The sequence below is a fragment of the Cervus elaphus genome, chromosome 8 (assembly GCF_910594005.1).
Source record: "Cervus elaphus chromosome 8, mCerEla1.1, whole genome shotgun sequence".
Taxonomy (NCBI): domain Eukaryota; kingdom Metazoa; phylum Chordata; class Mammalia; order Artiodactyla; family Cervidae; genus Cervus; species Cervus elaphus.
Window position 1 is genome coordinate 13,863,765 of NC_057822.1, and position 14,186 is coordinate 13,877,950.

Sequence of the window (14,186 nt, forward strand, 5' to 3'; positions counted from 1 at the left end):
TCCAGGGAATCTTCCCAACCCAGGGATTGAACCCAGGTCTCCCACATTGTGGGCAGATTCTTTACCACCTGAGCCACCAGGGAAACCCAAACAGAAGATAGGTGCCATAATTTCACCAGGAGAAGCAGTACTATAGAAGGATTAGGGTGATGTGATTAAAAATGGTCCAGAAGGGCAAGGGGTATGCAGGAGGTGCTTAGAGATTCAATCAAAAGATGAGAAGCCAGCAAAGCAGATAACCAGGGAAGAACCTTTCAAGTGGTGGATATAGCATATGCAAAGGCCCTGGGGTGGAAGAAACTATGTTCAAGGAGCACAAAGGAGGCCATGTGACTGGAGCTCTATCAGAGAGATGGGCAGGGACCACAGGAAGGAAATTTAACTTTATTCTAAGAGAAACAAGAGGCCCCTAGAAGGTTTTGGGCAGAGAAAACAAAATTCATCCCTTTGTCTTGCTTCCCTCCTCCTCTGTGTCCTTCTTAAGAAGTATGTCTTCCTTATCTTTACATTGTCAGTGCCCAGTTCAGGGTCTAGCACAACTTGACATCAGATAATGTTTACTGAATAAATGAATGACCAAGCCAGGCTCTTCTGGCTTTAGGCTTGACTGAGTGGCTCCGAGTGGGTCATCTGGGCTGCTGTGAAGTCTCTGGGCAGCTCAGGATGGGAGTCATCTGGGGCAGACTAAGACATTTAGATGTCCTCATACTCCCCATACATGATTCATAACAGAAATAGCAATAACCCATGAGGCATAACACTTACATGTCTGCTGAAATGAAAACAACTTCTTGTGGATTTTTCAATCACAAAACTCTGGACAAGTTCATCGAAGCAGTATTTCTTCACATGTGTGTGTGTGTGTGTGTGTGTGTGTATGTATACCTATGTTGTTGTCACTTGCTGCCAAGCTGGACTGCCTGTTGGGTCACACCCAGTGCCACATGGCTGGCCTGACCCAACTGTCCCCTTGGTGACACAGCCTTGGCTCTTGAGCTCTGCATAATGAGGAACACCTAGGGGGCCACAGTGGCCCAGGCCTAACTGATAGTGAGCAGCCTCAGAGCATCGTTGCCAGCAGCTTCTCAAGGCTGCACCAGATGTGACAACTGTTTGGTGTGAGAACTCTCATAATACCCCCTTGGGCCACCAAGGTTTGCCCCTGCCCATCCCTGACCCTCTGAAACTATAAAAAATGATCCAGGCCCTAAGAAACTTCTCAGAAGAGGAATCTAAGGCTCAGAGAAGTTATTTAATTTGCCCAAGGTCGATCTGAAGTTGGGGATGGAGCTGTGAGCACAGGCCTGGCCCATAAAGCAGAGTCCATGCCCTTCCTGAGGATGGGTGGGCTGGGCTGGGTGTGGAGGCACAGCCCCCCAGTCCATATCTGGATCCACAGAGCTGACAAGAACACACAGGAGCTGGACCCGGCCCAGCCTTGAGATGGGCTCTGCCCTCCCCTCGGCATCTTTCACTGCTCAGAGGGGCTCTAGGCCTCTAAGCTCAACTCTCCCCGAAGCCCATCTCCAGGGCCCAGAGATGGACTCCGTATAAAGCCCCTGTGTGGGTTCCACAGCATCACACGGGCACAGTGGCGGGCACCTGGGAGGAGCTTCAGAAACCTGAGCCAGCACAGCCCTCGGGTTCTGGGTCTCAGGATTGACCCTCACTTTAGTCCCATGGGAGGTACTTCACGGCTTCTATCCTTCCCTTCATTGCTCAACCGGCGGCTACACCTGGACCCTGCAGGGAGTTCGGCTCAGTTCCTGCCTGGAAGGAATGTGGACCTCCCCACCTCCTCCTCGCTGGAGACAGAGCTCGGAAAACTCAAACAAAGCAGATCAGTGGTTTTCAGGGAGAAATGGGAGGCTGGGTGGGTAAGGGCAGCGCCCCCACATGCAGCCAGTTTTCCCAAGCGGACCCTGGCTGAGCTCCGCCGCCCCTGGGTTCCAGTACTGCATCACCCCACCCCGCCCCCCATGGGTGGGAAGTGACAAATGAGTCTGAGGAAGTGGAGGAGGGGAGTCAGCAATCGATGGCATTAACATGGTGCCCAAATTAAATATTGACTTTCTTGGTTGACCCTGGGGATGCCCGGATTGATGGCTGGGACTGTGCTGTGCCACGGCCAGGGATGGGGACATACCAGTGGGCAGCTGAAGCTTGTGGGGTGAGCTCGCCCCTGTTCTTGCCTGGTCGGAAAGAACAGGCACAAGGGCTGCAGAGAGCCCAAGGCAGTGGGTTTGTCTGTCCATCTTGTGCCTGCGAGCTCCCCATAGAGTCCAGAGTTCCTCTTCCCATTAGACCTTAGAGCCAAGGTTTCGTTGAATGCCCACCCCTCTCCTCTCCCACCCTCCTTTAGGAACTGTGGCTGGCCTGCCGCCCAGCAAATGAGCAGAATCAATCTCTGTGATGATATCCATTACCAGGGCTCAGGACCCTGCCTCCCAGGATGGTAAGGCTGGTTATTTTTGGTCTATCATTATGTAGGATCTTGGGGAGAGGGTAAGGACGGCCTCTCCATCCTTGGAAACATTCCATCATCCTCTCCAGGTAACTTCACCTTCAGAGCCAACAGTGGCCCCTGAGCTTTCCTTCTTTTCATAGCTCCACTTCAGGAATTGTCTATCCGGCCTTAATTTCTTCACCTCCCCCTCACCCTGCAACCTGCTCCAGTATGGCTTCCTGCCATGTCAGTAACTCTAGTCCCGCCCTTCTCCTGAATTCTAGTCCTGTATGTCTAACCACCTACTTCCTACTTGAAATTCCCCCTTGACTATCTCCAATGTATTGCAGTGTTAACAGGCTCAAGGTGAAAGTCATAACTGTCTCCCCCACAGCTGGTCCTCTTCCTGGACTCCAAATTCAATGGCATGGTCATCTATCCAGCCATGTAAGACAGAAGCCCACAAGTCGCCCTTGGCTCCTTCTGATAATGCCCATACCAGGGGCTGATAATTCCATTGCTGCATACATATAGTTTCCGTGCCCCCTCTGTAGCATCCCCCTAATTCAAGTTTCCTTCTTATGGGTGGTCTCTTCATTGGTCTCTCCGCATCCATCTCACTCTTCAGTAACTGCCCCCGTCCACTTCCCATTCACCCTGAGCAATCCTATTAAATCTGATCCTGCCACCCCCTGCCCAACACTCTTCTTGGATTTCCACTAGTCTGAAATACCAAAACCCTTATTAGAGTCTCCCCTGCCCTGGACACTCAGCATGTGTTTTGAGGGCCTGAGAGGGTAGGAGGGTTCCTGGGGTTGGTGTCCTTGGAAGAGTGCAAGGAGGAGTAATAGGGAGGACTGGGGACTGGCTCTAAAAAGCCCCACTGTTGGACCCCATGAACTGCACAGGGGGCTCAAGAAGAAGCCTCAAGGGAGATGAGTTCAGAGAGACAGAAGTTGGCAGCATCCTCTACCCAGGTTCTCCCTCTGGCCACCTAGGCCACCTAATTTTCTTTTAATTGGTGCCTAATGGAAGTGAATTAAACTCAATTGAGTTTTAATATGTTTATTCAAGTGCCTTTCCTAACCTGCCTGCCTTATCCCAGGATCTGGGGATGCAGGCAGGGAAAAAGGAAGACAGGTTGTGAGGGCGGCTGTAGAGGGGGAGGGGAGGGGGGGATAAGTAGGCCTGATACCAGGTCTCCTCAGGACCTTCTCCTACATCCCCAACACCCCCTCTCTGCCCGCTAGTGTCCCCTGAATACCCAAATCTCAGGAATATCGACTTTGGACCTACTCAGTCCTGGCACCAAGCTGGGGACCCTCCTTACATCACCTCCAGGAACCCTCCCATGACCAGCTGAGGCAGGTAGTATTCCTACCTCCTTTTCAGAGGTTGCTGAATTGATTTTCCCAAGGTCACTGCCTTTATTCTATCTAGAGCTGTGCTAATATGATAGCCACTGACCACATGTGGCTACTGAGTCCTCAATTCTGAATTGAGATGTACTGTACATGTAATGCACACACTTTCAGAGACTTAGGTATGGAAAAAGAATGTAAAGTAGCTTTTCTATATTGATTATGTGTTCTTGAAATAATAACATTCTTGATATAGTGGGTTAAATAGATTATTTAAATGAATGTCACTAGTTTTTATTTTTTTAAAAATAGCTACTAGAAAGCTTTAAATTACATATGTAGTTTGCATTGGGCTCAGACAGATTAAGAATCTGCCCACAATGTGGGAGACCAAGGTCTGGTCCATGAGTCGGGAAGATCCCCTGGCGAAGGGAATGGCTACCCACTCCAGTATTCTTGCCAGGAGAATTCCACAGACAGAGGAGCCTGGCAGTCTACAGTCCATGGGGTTGCGAAGAGTCGGACATGACTGAGCAACTTTGAGAGTGAGAGCTAGAGTTTGCATTATACTTTTGTTGCACATTCCCGGGGTATGATCTTATGAAAGTAGGGATGGTCTACTCACCCATGACCTTGCCACAGTCTGAAGGGTAAGGAAAGGCTGCAGGTGAGCTTGGGTGAGCTGCTCAGGAGGTTGTCTCCTTATTGCCTGGAAGGGTGGCAAGTCTCTTTCAGCACCCTGGACAGCATCTGGGCTGGCTTCCCACCTGGGGTCCCAAGCTAGCACTGAGTGGGCCTCAGGAATAACGGGAGGGAGGAATGGATACCACCTGCAAAACTCTCCCTGGGAATAATCTCAAGCCATGTTCTTGATACAGGAAGGCTGGGTAAGAATGATCAGTATCCCTATTTTGCAGATGAGAAAACCACTGTTTGGAGAGATTTGTGCATTCCATGTCTCTCAGGGCTTCTTTGGTGGTTTAGTAAAGAATCTGCCTGTAATGTGGGGGACCTGGGTTTGATCTCTGGGTCAGGAAGATCCCCTGGAGAAGGGAATGGCTACCCACGGTAGTATCCCTGCCTGGAAAATCCCAGAGACAGAGAAGCCTGGCGAGCTACAGTCCATGGGTCTGCAGAGTGGGACAGGACTGAGTGACTAACACTTTCACTTTCTGTTCTCTCAGTAAAGAGCCATAGTTCAACATGGAGCCCTCAGCTGAATACACAAACCCAAACCAGGTTGACACAGATGACAGCCAGTGCCAGTGCAAGAGTGGAAATGTGTGCCAGGGGCGTGGGAAATGTGTGTCCCAGTGAGTGCTGAAGGCTGAGGTGGGGAGTTCAGGGGCAGCTTCACAGAGGGGGTCACTGCGGTTGGATCTGGAAGGCTGAAGGGGAAGTTGCCGACGGGAGCCAGCAGGAGTTCCAGGCAGAAGAAATGGCATATGCAAAAGGCACATAGGTGAGAGAGATGGGTCAGGAGAGGCAGGCAACAGCCACATCACCAAAGGCCTTGCATTCTAGGCTAATTCCAGGGTCGATGGAAGGCTTCTTAGTAGGGAGGGCAGTGGCCTGGCCAGATCTGCATTTTGAAATGATCACACTAGAGCTAGGTAGTAACTGGAGGCAGAAAGAATAAGGAAGACAATGAGATGAAAGACAGGACAGGGGACATCCCTGGAGGTCCAGTGGTTAAGACTTCATCTTTCAATGCAGGGGGTGCAGGTTTGATCCCTGGTCAGGGAGTTAAGATCCGACATGCCTAGGGGCCAAAAACTGAAACATAAAACAGAAGCAATGCTGTAACAAAAATTCAATAAAGACTTTCTTAAAAAAGAAAGAAAGACACAACGGTTATTAGATATTAGCCCAAATGAAAGGGCAATCAGGACTATAGGTAAGGAAACCCAAGTCAGACAGGGCCCGGCAACCTGTCTGAGGAGACACAGTGCATCAGTGCCTGGGGAGTGGGGACTCAGGGGCAGAGAGGAGCACAGCCCTCCACACAGGAAAGCTCTGCCCCTGACCATGGACGTGGTGAGTCTCAAAGCCCTCCAGGAGCCTCTGCTGCAGCTCTACTGTTGGAGCAGAATCAATCAGGTGAATATTAACCCTCCTCCTCAAACCAGATACAAAGCAAGAAACTAAGAAACTGCAAGGGGGGCGGGCGGGGGGATGCACATTGCATCTCAGCTGGAGAGATCCTAGTGGAGCCAGTGGAGCACAGCGGTGGGAAGGAGGAAGGCAGGAACAAAGGAAAGGCACCCAGAGAGTTTTAGGTGATGTTTCAGAGAAAAGCCTAGCCCAGGAATGTGGGGTGGGGTCTGCTGGCACAAGGTCAGGGACAGGGGGCTTTGTTTGTGTGAGCCTTAAACCCCCTTCTGGGAATAGCTCAGACGGTAAAGAATTTGCCTGCAATGCAGGAGACCTGGGTTCAATCCCTGGGTTGGGAAGATCCCCTGGAGGAGGGCATGGCAACCCACTCCAGTATTCCTTCCTGGAGAGTCCCATGGACAGAGGAGCCTGGCAGGCTACAGTCCACGGGGTTGCAAAGAGTCAGACATGACTGAGTGACTAAGCACAACTGGGAATAGGATTCCCTCTTCTAGAGACCTACTCCCCCTCCCCCTCCCCTGAGGTTCTCAGGGGGGCTGCCAATCACAGTGCCCCACCCCCTGCCTGGGGCCAATCAGAGTCCTTCCTTGGGGGTTCTCTGATTGGAATGCAAGAGAAAGTTTCTTTCCCTCTGGGGGCAGAGTTGAGCCATATGAGCTGGGAGAAGGAAGCCTGGGGGCCCAGGGGAGTGAGGACGTTTGCCTGAAAGAATGGCATTGACACAGAGAGCAGCTGGAAGGGATGGCAGATCTGGCCACACCCTGACCCTGGCTCTCATCGCCCAAGACTAACCACCCACCCACTGCCCCCCTGCTGCAGCTTCAACCAAAGTCCCCGTCTGCCTAAACTGGCTGGTACCAGGGATCTTCTCCCTCCAGCCACAAGTTCCAATATAGCCGCTTACAAGCCATGGGAGTTTGGCCCCTCTCTGAGCCTTGATTTCCTCATCTGTAAAATGGGAGGATCACAGTACCTACCTTGAAGACTCAAGTGAGGTGGTACTTGAATGAATGCTTTGCGCCCAGAAGTGCTGGCGGTGCTGGAGGGGCGGGAAGCCCAGCTGATGAGCCATCATCTGAGGGGAGGTGGTCCACTCTCTCCTCTGACTGGGCCCACAGGTGGCAGGATTCAGAGGAGCCTGGGGGAGCCTGTACCACCACGACCCCCAGTCCTCCAGCTGCTCCAGGAAGTCATTATCTGTGACATCCACCCCCACCCCAGTAGCCAGTCCCTTCTTCCTTCTCCCCCACTCAGTCTCCTGCCACACCTAGCCCCTCCCTCTGACATGTCCACCCCAGAGATGGTCAGCTCCCCAATGGGCTGCGCCCATGTCTCCGAGTCCCTGGGGAAGGGCCCAGAGGCACCCCTGCTGCTAACTGACCGGAAGATGTACCTGTGGCCTCTGCTCCCGTGGCTGCTTAACCACAGAAGAGCCAGAGCAACACGTCTCCACACTGATCCTATCCGGTCACTTCTAGATTCCTAGGAACTGAGCAGCGTCCACTCACTCAGGCCGGTAAAGATTATGCCCTAGAAATTGCCCTCTGGCACCAAGCCAGCCTGGCCCCTCCTCCCCACATCCACCTGAGCCCTGGAACCTGAGGCTCCCCCAGCACCCAGCTCCCTGACTGGTTTCCTGCAACCATGAAGGTTGGGTGCCCACAAGTTGAGCTCAAGCCTCCAGTCCTACTAGGAGAGTGTTGATAAAGATGCAGTCCCAGCCCTGCCTCTGACTGTGGCCTTGAGCAAGTCATTTCCCACCTCTGGCTTCATTTTCTTATCCTCAAAATGGGCTGCCTAAAACCTTCCTGCAAAGCTGTGGTGAGGGGTCCAGGCCGAGGGCATGGAGGTCCTAACACGGAGCACAGCAGGAAACCAAGTTTCTCAGACAACAGCTAATACTTAAACAGCTAATGTGCCAGGCACTTGCACATATATTAGCTCTTTATATCTGTTAAACTGTTTTATCCTCATAACAACCCTATGAGGTAGGTACTGTCACCATCCCCATTTCACAGATGAGGAAACTGAGGTCACTAAGCTCTGCCTGGCCTCTGGGTCTCAGTGAAAGGCAGCCATGACCATCACAGCTACTGAGGAAGTCTAGCTTCAAGGGGCCCCACCCTACATTCCCAATCTGGTTACCCTATACCCCAACAGGGGAAGGGATGGGTCCAGGGTCACCCAGAGAGCCCGGAGCAAAGATGGGGTCAGAGCCCAGGCCACGCCCCTCCCAGCTGGACCCCATCACAATGTGTCAAGACCAAGAGAGGTGAATCACAGAGACAAAGGAACAAAGCTGGGGCTCCCAAGGCTGGGCCTTCTCCTGGGGAAGCAAACAGCTCAGCAGCAAAATCCACAGAGTGAAGTTTATTCCCAACAAAGTTCCCCTCCCCCCTCCCCAGCCCGGGACAGGGACAGACAGGCTGGGGGTGAAGATGGGGCTCCAGGAGCTGAGAGGCCTCTGAGAAACAGGGAAGGACCCCGGCCCCCCGGCCACACCGTGTCTGGCTTCCCCAGCCTGGCCGAGTCCACTGTGCCTCCCTGCCCAGCCCTCGGGAGAGGGGAGGGGGCGCTGGCTCCTGGGTAGTTCCAAAGTGGAGTGTGAAAATAGAGAGATATATAATATTTATACGCAGTGGGCAGTCCGGCGTGGCACTCACACCTCCGTCTGGAAGTCGCCATCCGGTGGTTCTGTGGGTTCCCAGGCTGCTGCCCGGTGTAGGGCCAGCCGCTCTCGGGGCTTGGGGGGCAGCGAGCCCAGCGTCATAGACTTGAAGGTGCTCCAGCTCTGATGTCGCCGCTGTTGGGACAAGCCGGGACGCTCCCCTGGACTGGGCTTCTCCTGTGGGTGGAGCAAAAAGGGGCCGTGGAGATGGGCCAACACCCTCTCACCCATTGTACAGAAGAACCAACTGAGGAGGCCCAGGGAGGGCTGGTGATGTCCCATGTTACCACCAATCAGAGTGAGGTTCAAATCCAGACCCACCGGCTCCAGAGCTGGGTTCCTGACCCCTGTGCTCAGAGCGGCCCCCTGAGACCATGTCTCCTGTCTGCCCATCCTTCTCAAGGTCCTGGGGGAGCCCCCACTGATACCCACCACCTCCAGAAAAACCCCAGACTGTTGCTTATGCCACAGGCAGGCCCTTGGTGAGGCGGGCTGAGGCTGAGGCCGCCGCACCCCTACCCAGTCCGGGGTACTTATGCTGGACACGCTCCGTTCTGCTGCCCCACCCGGGGACACACACACACACCCCACCCCCCGCTTCTCCCTCTGCCACAGGGGACCACGGCTCAGGGTCTGACTGCAGGGGCCACTGTGCCCGGTCGGGCCCCCGGCTCTGGGCAGGGGCAGCCACGGGAGGAGCGCTCACCTTGGCCGTGGACTGGCTACGGTAGCGGTCGAAAGTGTGGAACTTCTGGTTGAGCTCGTGGTAGAGTTCTGAGTGCCGTTTCCGGGTGTGCATCACCTTCTGGGAGCCACAGGGCGTCAGGGGAGGTGCTCCCCACGGGGCACTTAGCACCTGGGTCCCCACATCCCTGCCTGCTGCTGGCTCCTCTGGGACAAGGCCTGGTTTGGTCTTCACCCCAGAGCTCTTGGGCAGCAGAGGGACTGTCATGGGCTCAGGCTGTGCACTGGCGCTTGGGTGAATTTTAGGAGGGGACCCTCCATGGCCAGACACCACCCCCAACACACACACACACAACTCAACACACACATGCACTGCAGCACTTACCTCAAAGTCCAGGTCTGAATACCGTAACTTCTTTCGCTGAGAAGAACCAGGAGGCAGTGAAGGAGAAGAGAACTTTTTAACCAAGTGCAGGGGCTTTAGAGAAACAGGAAGTCTGCTCCCCCGGGGTCTGTCCCCCTGCCTAGGCCCAGCAATTAGGAATCCTTTAAAGGGCAGCCCTTGAGGCTGTGGAAATAGGGTGGAGGCCTGAGAGATGAGGCGCTGAAGTGCGATCCCACCCCAAGAGGTACACGCAGGCAGGCACACGTGTAGAAGTGCATGTACACAGCGGCCAGATGCCACAGCGCAGACTTCCAACAAGGCAGGGACACAGGTCCCCACCACGGACCGCAGGGCAGACCCTCTGTGCCCTCGATGTGCCCTGTCCTGGCCCATCTCGCCCCATCCTCTCTGACACCGACAGGCTCCCCTCTCCCTGGAAACCTCCACCCCGCTGCAGATACAGGACTCAGCATCACAGAAGCCTTCTTCTGCTTGCACTTTGCCCCTCTGCCAGCCAAACGCGGCCCCGCCTCTCTGGCCGCCCTCCCTCATGCCTCTCCCAGCTCTCTCTTGCCCAAGACCACCTTCAAGGCCCCAGTGGCCTCTGCCGCGTCCAGTGCCACTCAAGAAGTCCTCAGCATCCCAGAATGTCAGCCCGGGGAGCACTCATGAGACCAAGACCAACCTTCCCAGGTTATACCAAGGAGACTGAGGTCCAGGGAGAAGGGACTTGCCCACAGTCCTCAAGGATGTGGCTAAAACCACCATCTGGATTTCCCCAGTCCCAGGCCGGCACACACACTCACCACCACAGGGGTTGGTGACAGCCTCTCCTGGTCCTTCCACCTCCCTGCCTGCTCTTTCTCGGCCACCCACCCTGACTTCTCCAACTCCAGGCCCCCGCGCTCTGCCCGGGACTCTCCCCGGCCCTTCACCGTGCACACGTGTGTCCTCCCCACTTCTGGCCACACTGAACTTTCAGAGGCCACGGGACTCCTACTCCTTGCTCCCTGATGTCCACAGGCACCGCACACACAGCTGTGCCCGACGGAATAAACTCTACCTTCCCCCACCCCAAACGCACTCCTCCGCCCCCGCCCCATCACAGTTGCCCACACCAGAATTCTGGACGTCATTCTTGACCCCTCAAGACTCTGCCACATTTATTGCTACCACCCACACAAGGAGCCCAGCGCTGGCCCCTGCTCAGAGCTCCAAGCATGGGCAGGTGTCCACAGAACAAAACCTGCCATGATGCTGAGTGCTCCCCTCCCCGCTGCCCGTGTCGAGAGTTTTCTGTCTTTGTGACGCCTTCCTGTTTCTGCCATCTGCGGCAGGAGCAGGCACCAAATGTTCAAGAAACATTTTGGGAGGAAAAAACTAAACTTGCGAACCTTCTAGCTGCTAACTTAGTTTTCTCCGTAGGGAGGATGGGGATCCGGTTTCTGGGGCCCAAACATGAGCAGCCAATGGTGCCCAAGCGGTGACTCCTGCCCCTTCCCTCATCCACACCTTCCTCACCCTGCCAATGAAAGTTCTAGAATGTTCTAGAGTTCTACAGTGGGTCACTATCAACTGCTTGTTGCCAGTGATTCCCTGCAAGGAGCAGGCCTGAGGGAGCCAGACAGAAGGCGGGGCAGCCACAGAAAACACACAGTCAGGGAAAGAGAGGGGCTTCTGTTCTCTCTGGGGGGGGAGAGCGAGGCAATTACCACAGGCCTGTGGGCAGTGCCTGAGGCTGATCTCAGGAACGGTAACAGTAGCACTCCTCAATTATCTAGCACTTTCTACCTGTTCCACACAGAGATAAATGTTTTATATCCGTCGATTAGTCCTCGCGACAACTCTACCAAGAGGCTGCTACGTTATCCCCACTTTACTAATGAGGAGACTGAGGCCCAGAGAGATTAGGGCAAAGAGAGATTACATGAGTCTCGGGGAGGGGAGACTGTGCATCAGATCTCATTGCTGATCCAGCAGCGCTCAGATCTGAACTCAGGGACTTGGAAGCCCGGGTTCTCAGCTCCTAGATATGGCTTCCCTAGAAATAAGGCACCAGGCCTGAGCCACGGGCCCCTTAAATGAGGGCCCACCCTGACCAGTTCACCCCAAAACAGGCACTCAAGCAAATGTGAGCACCTTCGAGAAGGGCACCCTCAGCGTGTGGAGACCAAGCCCATCTGAGGAGCTCAGAGGAGCCAGGATTCCCTTGGAGCCGCCATGGGCATCAACGGAGGAGAAACCCACAGCACATATGCTTCCTGGGACTTTGTATGGGGAGGCTGCTGGCTGTCCTTTCCCGGACGCTGCCAAACAGTCACGGGCGCCCTGGGGCGGGCCTCTGACCCCCAACCCCAGGCCCGGCAGCTCCTCACCTCCAGGGAGCCCAGCTTCATGGTGGAGCCGGGTACAGTTCGGGGCATGGTCCGGCTGCGCTCCCCCGGCTCCGGCACCTGGCGGGCGCTGGGTGTTGGCGGCGGCGGTTGGAAGGTCATCCCGTAGGGGTTCTGTAGAGACCCATAGGCAGGGCCCAGCCCCAGGCCCGAGTGTTCCACAGAGAGGAAGCTGGGGTAGGCTTCGGTGTGGCCCAGGGACTTGGAGGCCCGGCGGGGCGTGCCCTCAGGCCGGGCCCGAGGGGGATCCTCGGCACCTCCACCCCCGCCGCCAGGCTGCAGGCTCAGAGTCCTCCGGGGCAGCACCATGTAGTCCCCCTCGGAGCCCGGCTCGGTCGGCCGCAGCCACGTGAGGTCCAGCTGCCGCAGGCCACCCTCACCGCACATGTACACGGGGTTGGCCTCCTGGGGGGGCGGTGGCTCCCCCAGCCCTGGCGAGGCTGCCATGGGCACCAGGATGTTGCCAGGTAGTGGTGAGAAGCTGAGGCTGCCCTCAGGGCCCACGAGGCAGGACTTGGGCTCCTCGTCCTCATCCAGAGACAAGCGGGACAGCGTGCCCGTGATGGTGGATGGGTTGCAAGTGTTGACCTCCTTGAACAGCACTGGGGGCAGGAGCGGAGGGAAGTCAGTCCAGGGGAGCAGGAGCCCCCAGATGTCCCCTTGCCCAGGCTGGGCAGGTACCAAGGCCCTGAGCTTGGATGGTGGGGGCAACTGAGTCCCGGAGTGACGGCTGGGTGGTTAACACAGGGGTTAAGATGGTGACCATCCCCGGGGCCCAAAGCCAGGCAGAGCAAGGAACGAAGCCAAGGTCCCCACTCCCACGGTGTCCAGGTGCAGGTCCTGATCTCTGACCCCGCAGCCCCAAGGCTGTCAAAAGGGCCTTGTCCCTCCCTGCTCCCTGGGCAGTTCTGCCCTAGGTGACAGAACTTGGAAATTCTGATAAGAATCATGGAAATGACAATAATATAACAGCCACTCTGTGCTGAGCACCCTGCTAGGCATTTGGTGTCCCCTAATTGAAGGACTGATGCTGAAGCTGAAGCTCCAATACTTTGTCCACCTCATTCGAAGAGTTGACTCATTGGAAAAGACCCTGATGCTGGAAGGAATTGGGGGCAGGAGGAGAAGGGGATGACAGATGATGAGATGGCTGGATGGCATCACCGACTCGATGGACATGAGTTTGAGTAAACTCTGGGAGTTAGTGATGGACAGGGAAGCCTGGCGTGCTGAGATTCATGGGGTCGCAGAGTCGGATACGACTGAGCAGCTGAACTGAACTGAATTGATTTAAGGCTCCTCTCCACTCTAGGAGAACAGATTTCTCTCCTTTATAGGTGAGATTTCAGGAGTAAGCTGTCCACCCAAAGTCATACAGTGAGTGATATTCACAGCCTTGACTCCAGCTCCGGACTGCCTGACCCCACAGCCAGAATCCATCAGAGCATCCCATGGGAGGGCTCGGGGGCCCCCTGCTCATCCCCATCTCTGGGGCCATTCTCAGCACTGCCCTGGCACACTCACCTGTCTGACAAGCCAGATCCACATCTTTTTCAAAGTCTGACTATAGGCAGAGAGGGAGAGAGCAGACAGGCAGAGAGAGGATCCATGTATCAGGGTGGGAGGGAACTTAGGCCCCTCCCTACCCAGCCAGAGGGTCTGCCCATGGCACACTGCCCAGCAGAGCAGAGGGGCCCCCAGTGTGGTCTCCTCCAGCCCCACCCGAGACGGGGAGATGTCTGAAGCGGGGACTTGCCCAAGGCCACTCAACTGTCAGCGGCTGAACCAGAATCAAACCTGATCTCAGTCCCCAGAAAGATGGGGACAGAGAAGAGGGAAGGGGGAAGGTGAGGGGTCTAGGGCAGGGGGCACTCAGAACCCACCTGTGTCCTGCCCAGGCCTCCTCACTCACCAGGATCTGCAGCTGCCCGTTCTTACACGAGTCGGGGGAGTCTTCACTCTCATCGGCCCGGCACACGCCCATCTGGCACTTCACCACGTCCTGGACCTGGGGACAGCAGGTGCTTGCTGGGCCTGAGGCTACCACAGGGCGCCTTGGCTATGGCGAGCTGTGCCTTCCACCCCAGGCACCCACGTGGGCATGAAAGGAAAGCGGTGTATCCAGCCTAGGGGG

At 55.5% G+C, this 14,186-nt stretch overlaps 1 protein-coding gene across 13 annotated transcripts in view; it reads right to left on the reverse strand.

Annotated features, from left to right (window-relative positions):
* Positions 1–8,277: 8,277 nt before the first annotated feature.
* ADGRB2 (adhesion G protein-coupled receptor B2) overlaps positions 8,278–14,186 on the reverse strand; it is a 37,158-nt gene continuing 31,249 nt past the window's right edge. For 9 of the 13 annotated variants that reach the window (XM_043909567.1, XM_043909566.1, XM_043909562.1 and 6 more), the window contains 6 exons: positions 13,965–14,060; positions 13,577–13,616; positions 12,035–12,654; positions 9,660–9,695; positions 9,297–9,395; positions 8,278–8,767 (listed from right to left, as the gene is read on the reverse strand). In XM_043909567.1, the coding sequence (XP_043765502.1) occupies positions 8,582–8,767; positions 9,297–9,395; positions 9,660–9,695; positions 12,035–12,654; positions 13,577–13,616; positions 13,965–14,060 (1,077 nt within the window). In that variant the 3' untranslated portion in view covers positions 8,278–8,581. Of the gene's footprint in view, positions 8,768–9,296; positions 9,396–9,659; positions 9,696–12,034; positions 12,655–13,576; positions 13,617–13,964; positions 14,061–14,186 lie in introns of those variants that run through there. The other 4 variants (XM_043909564.1, XM_043909572.1, XM_043909573.1 and 1 more) reach the window with 2 other exon arrangements.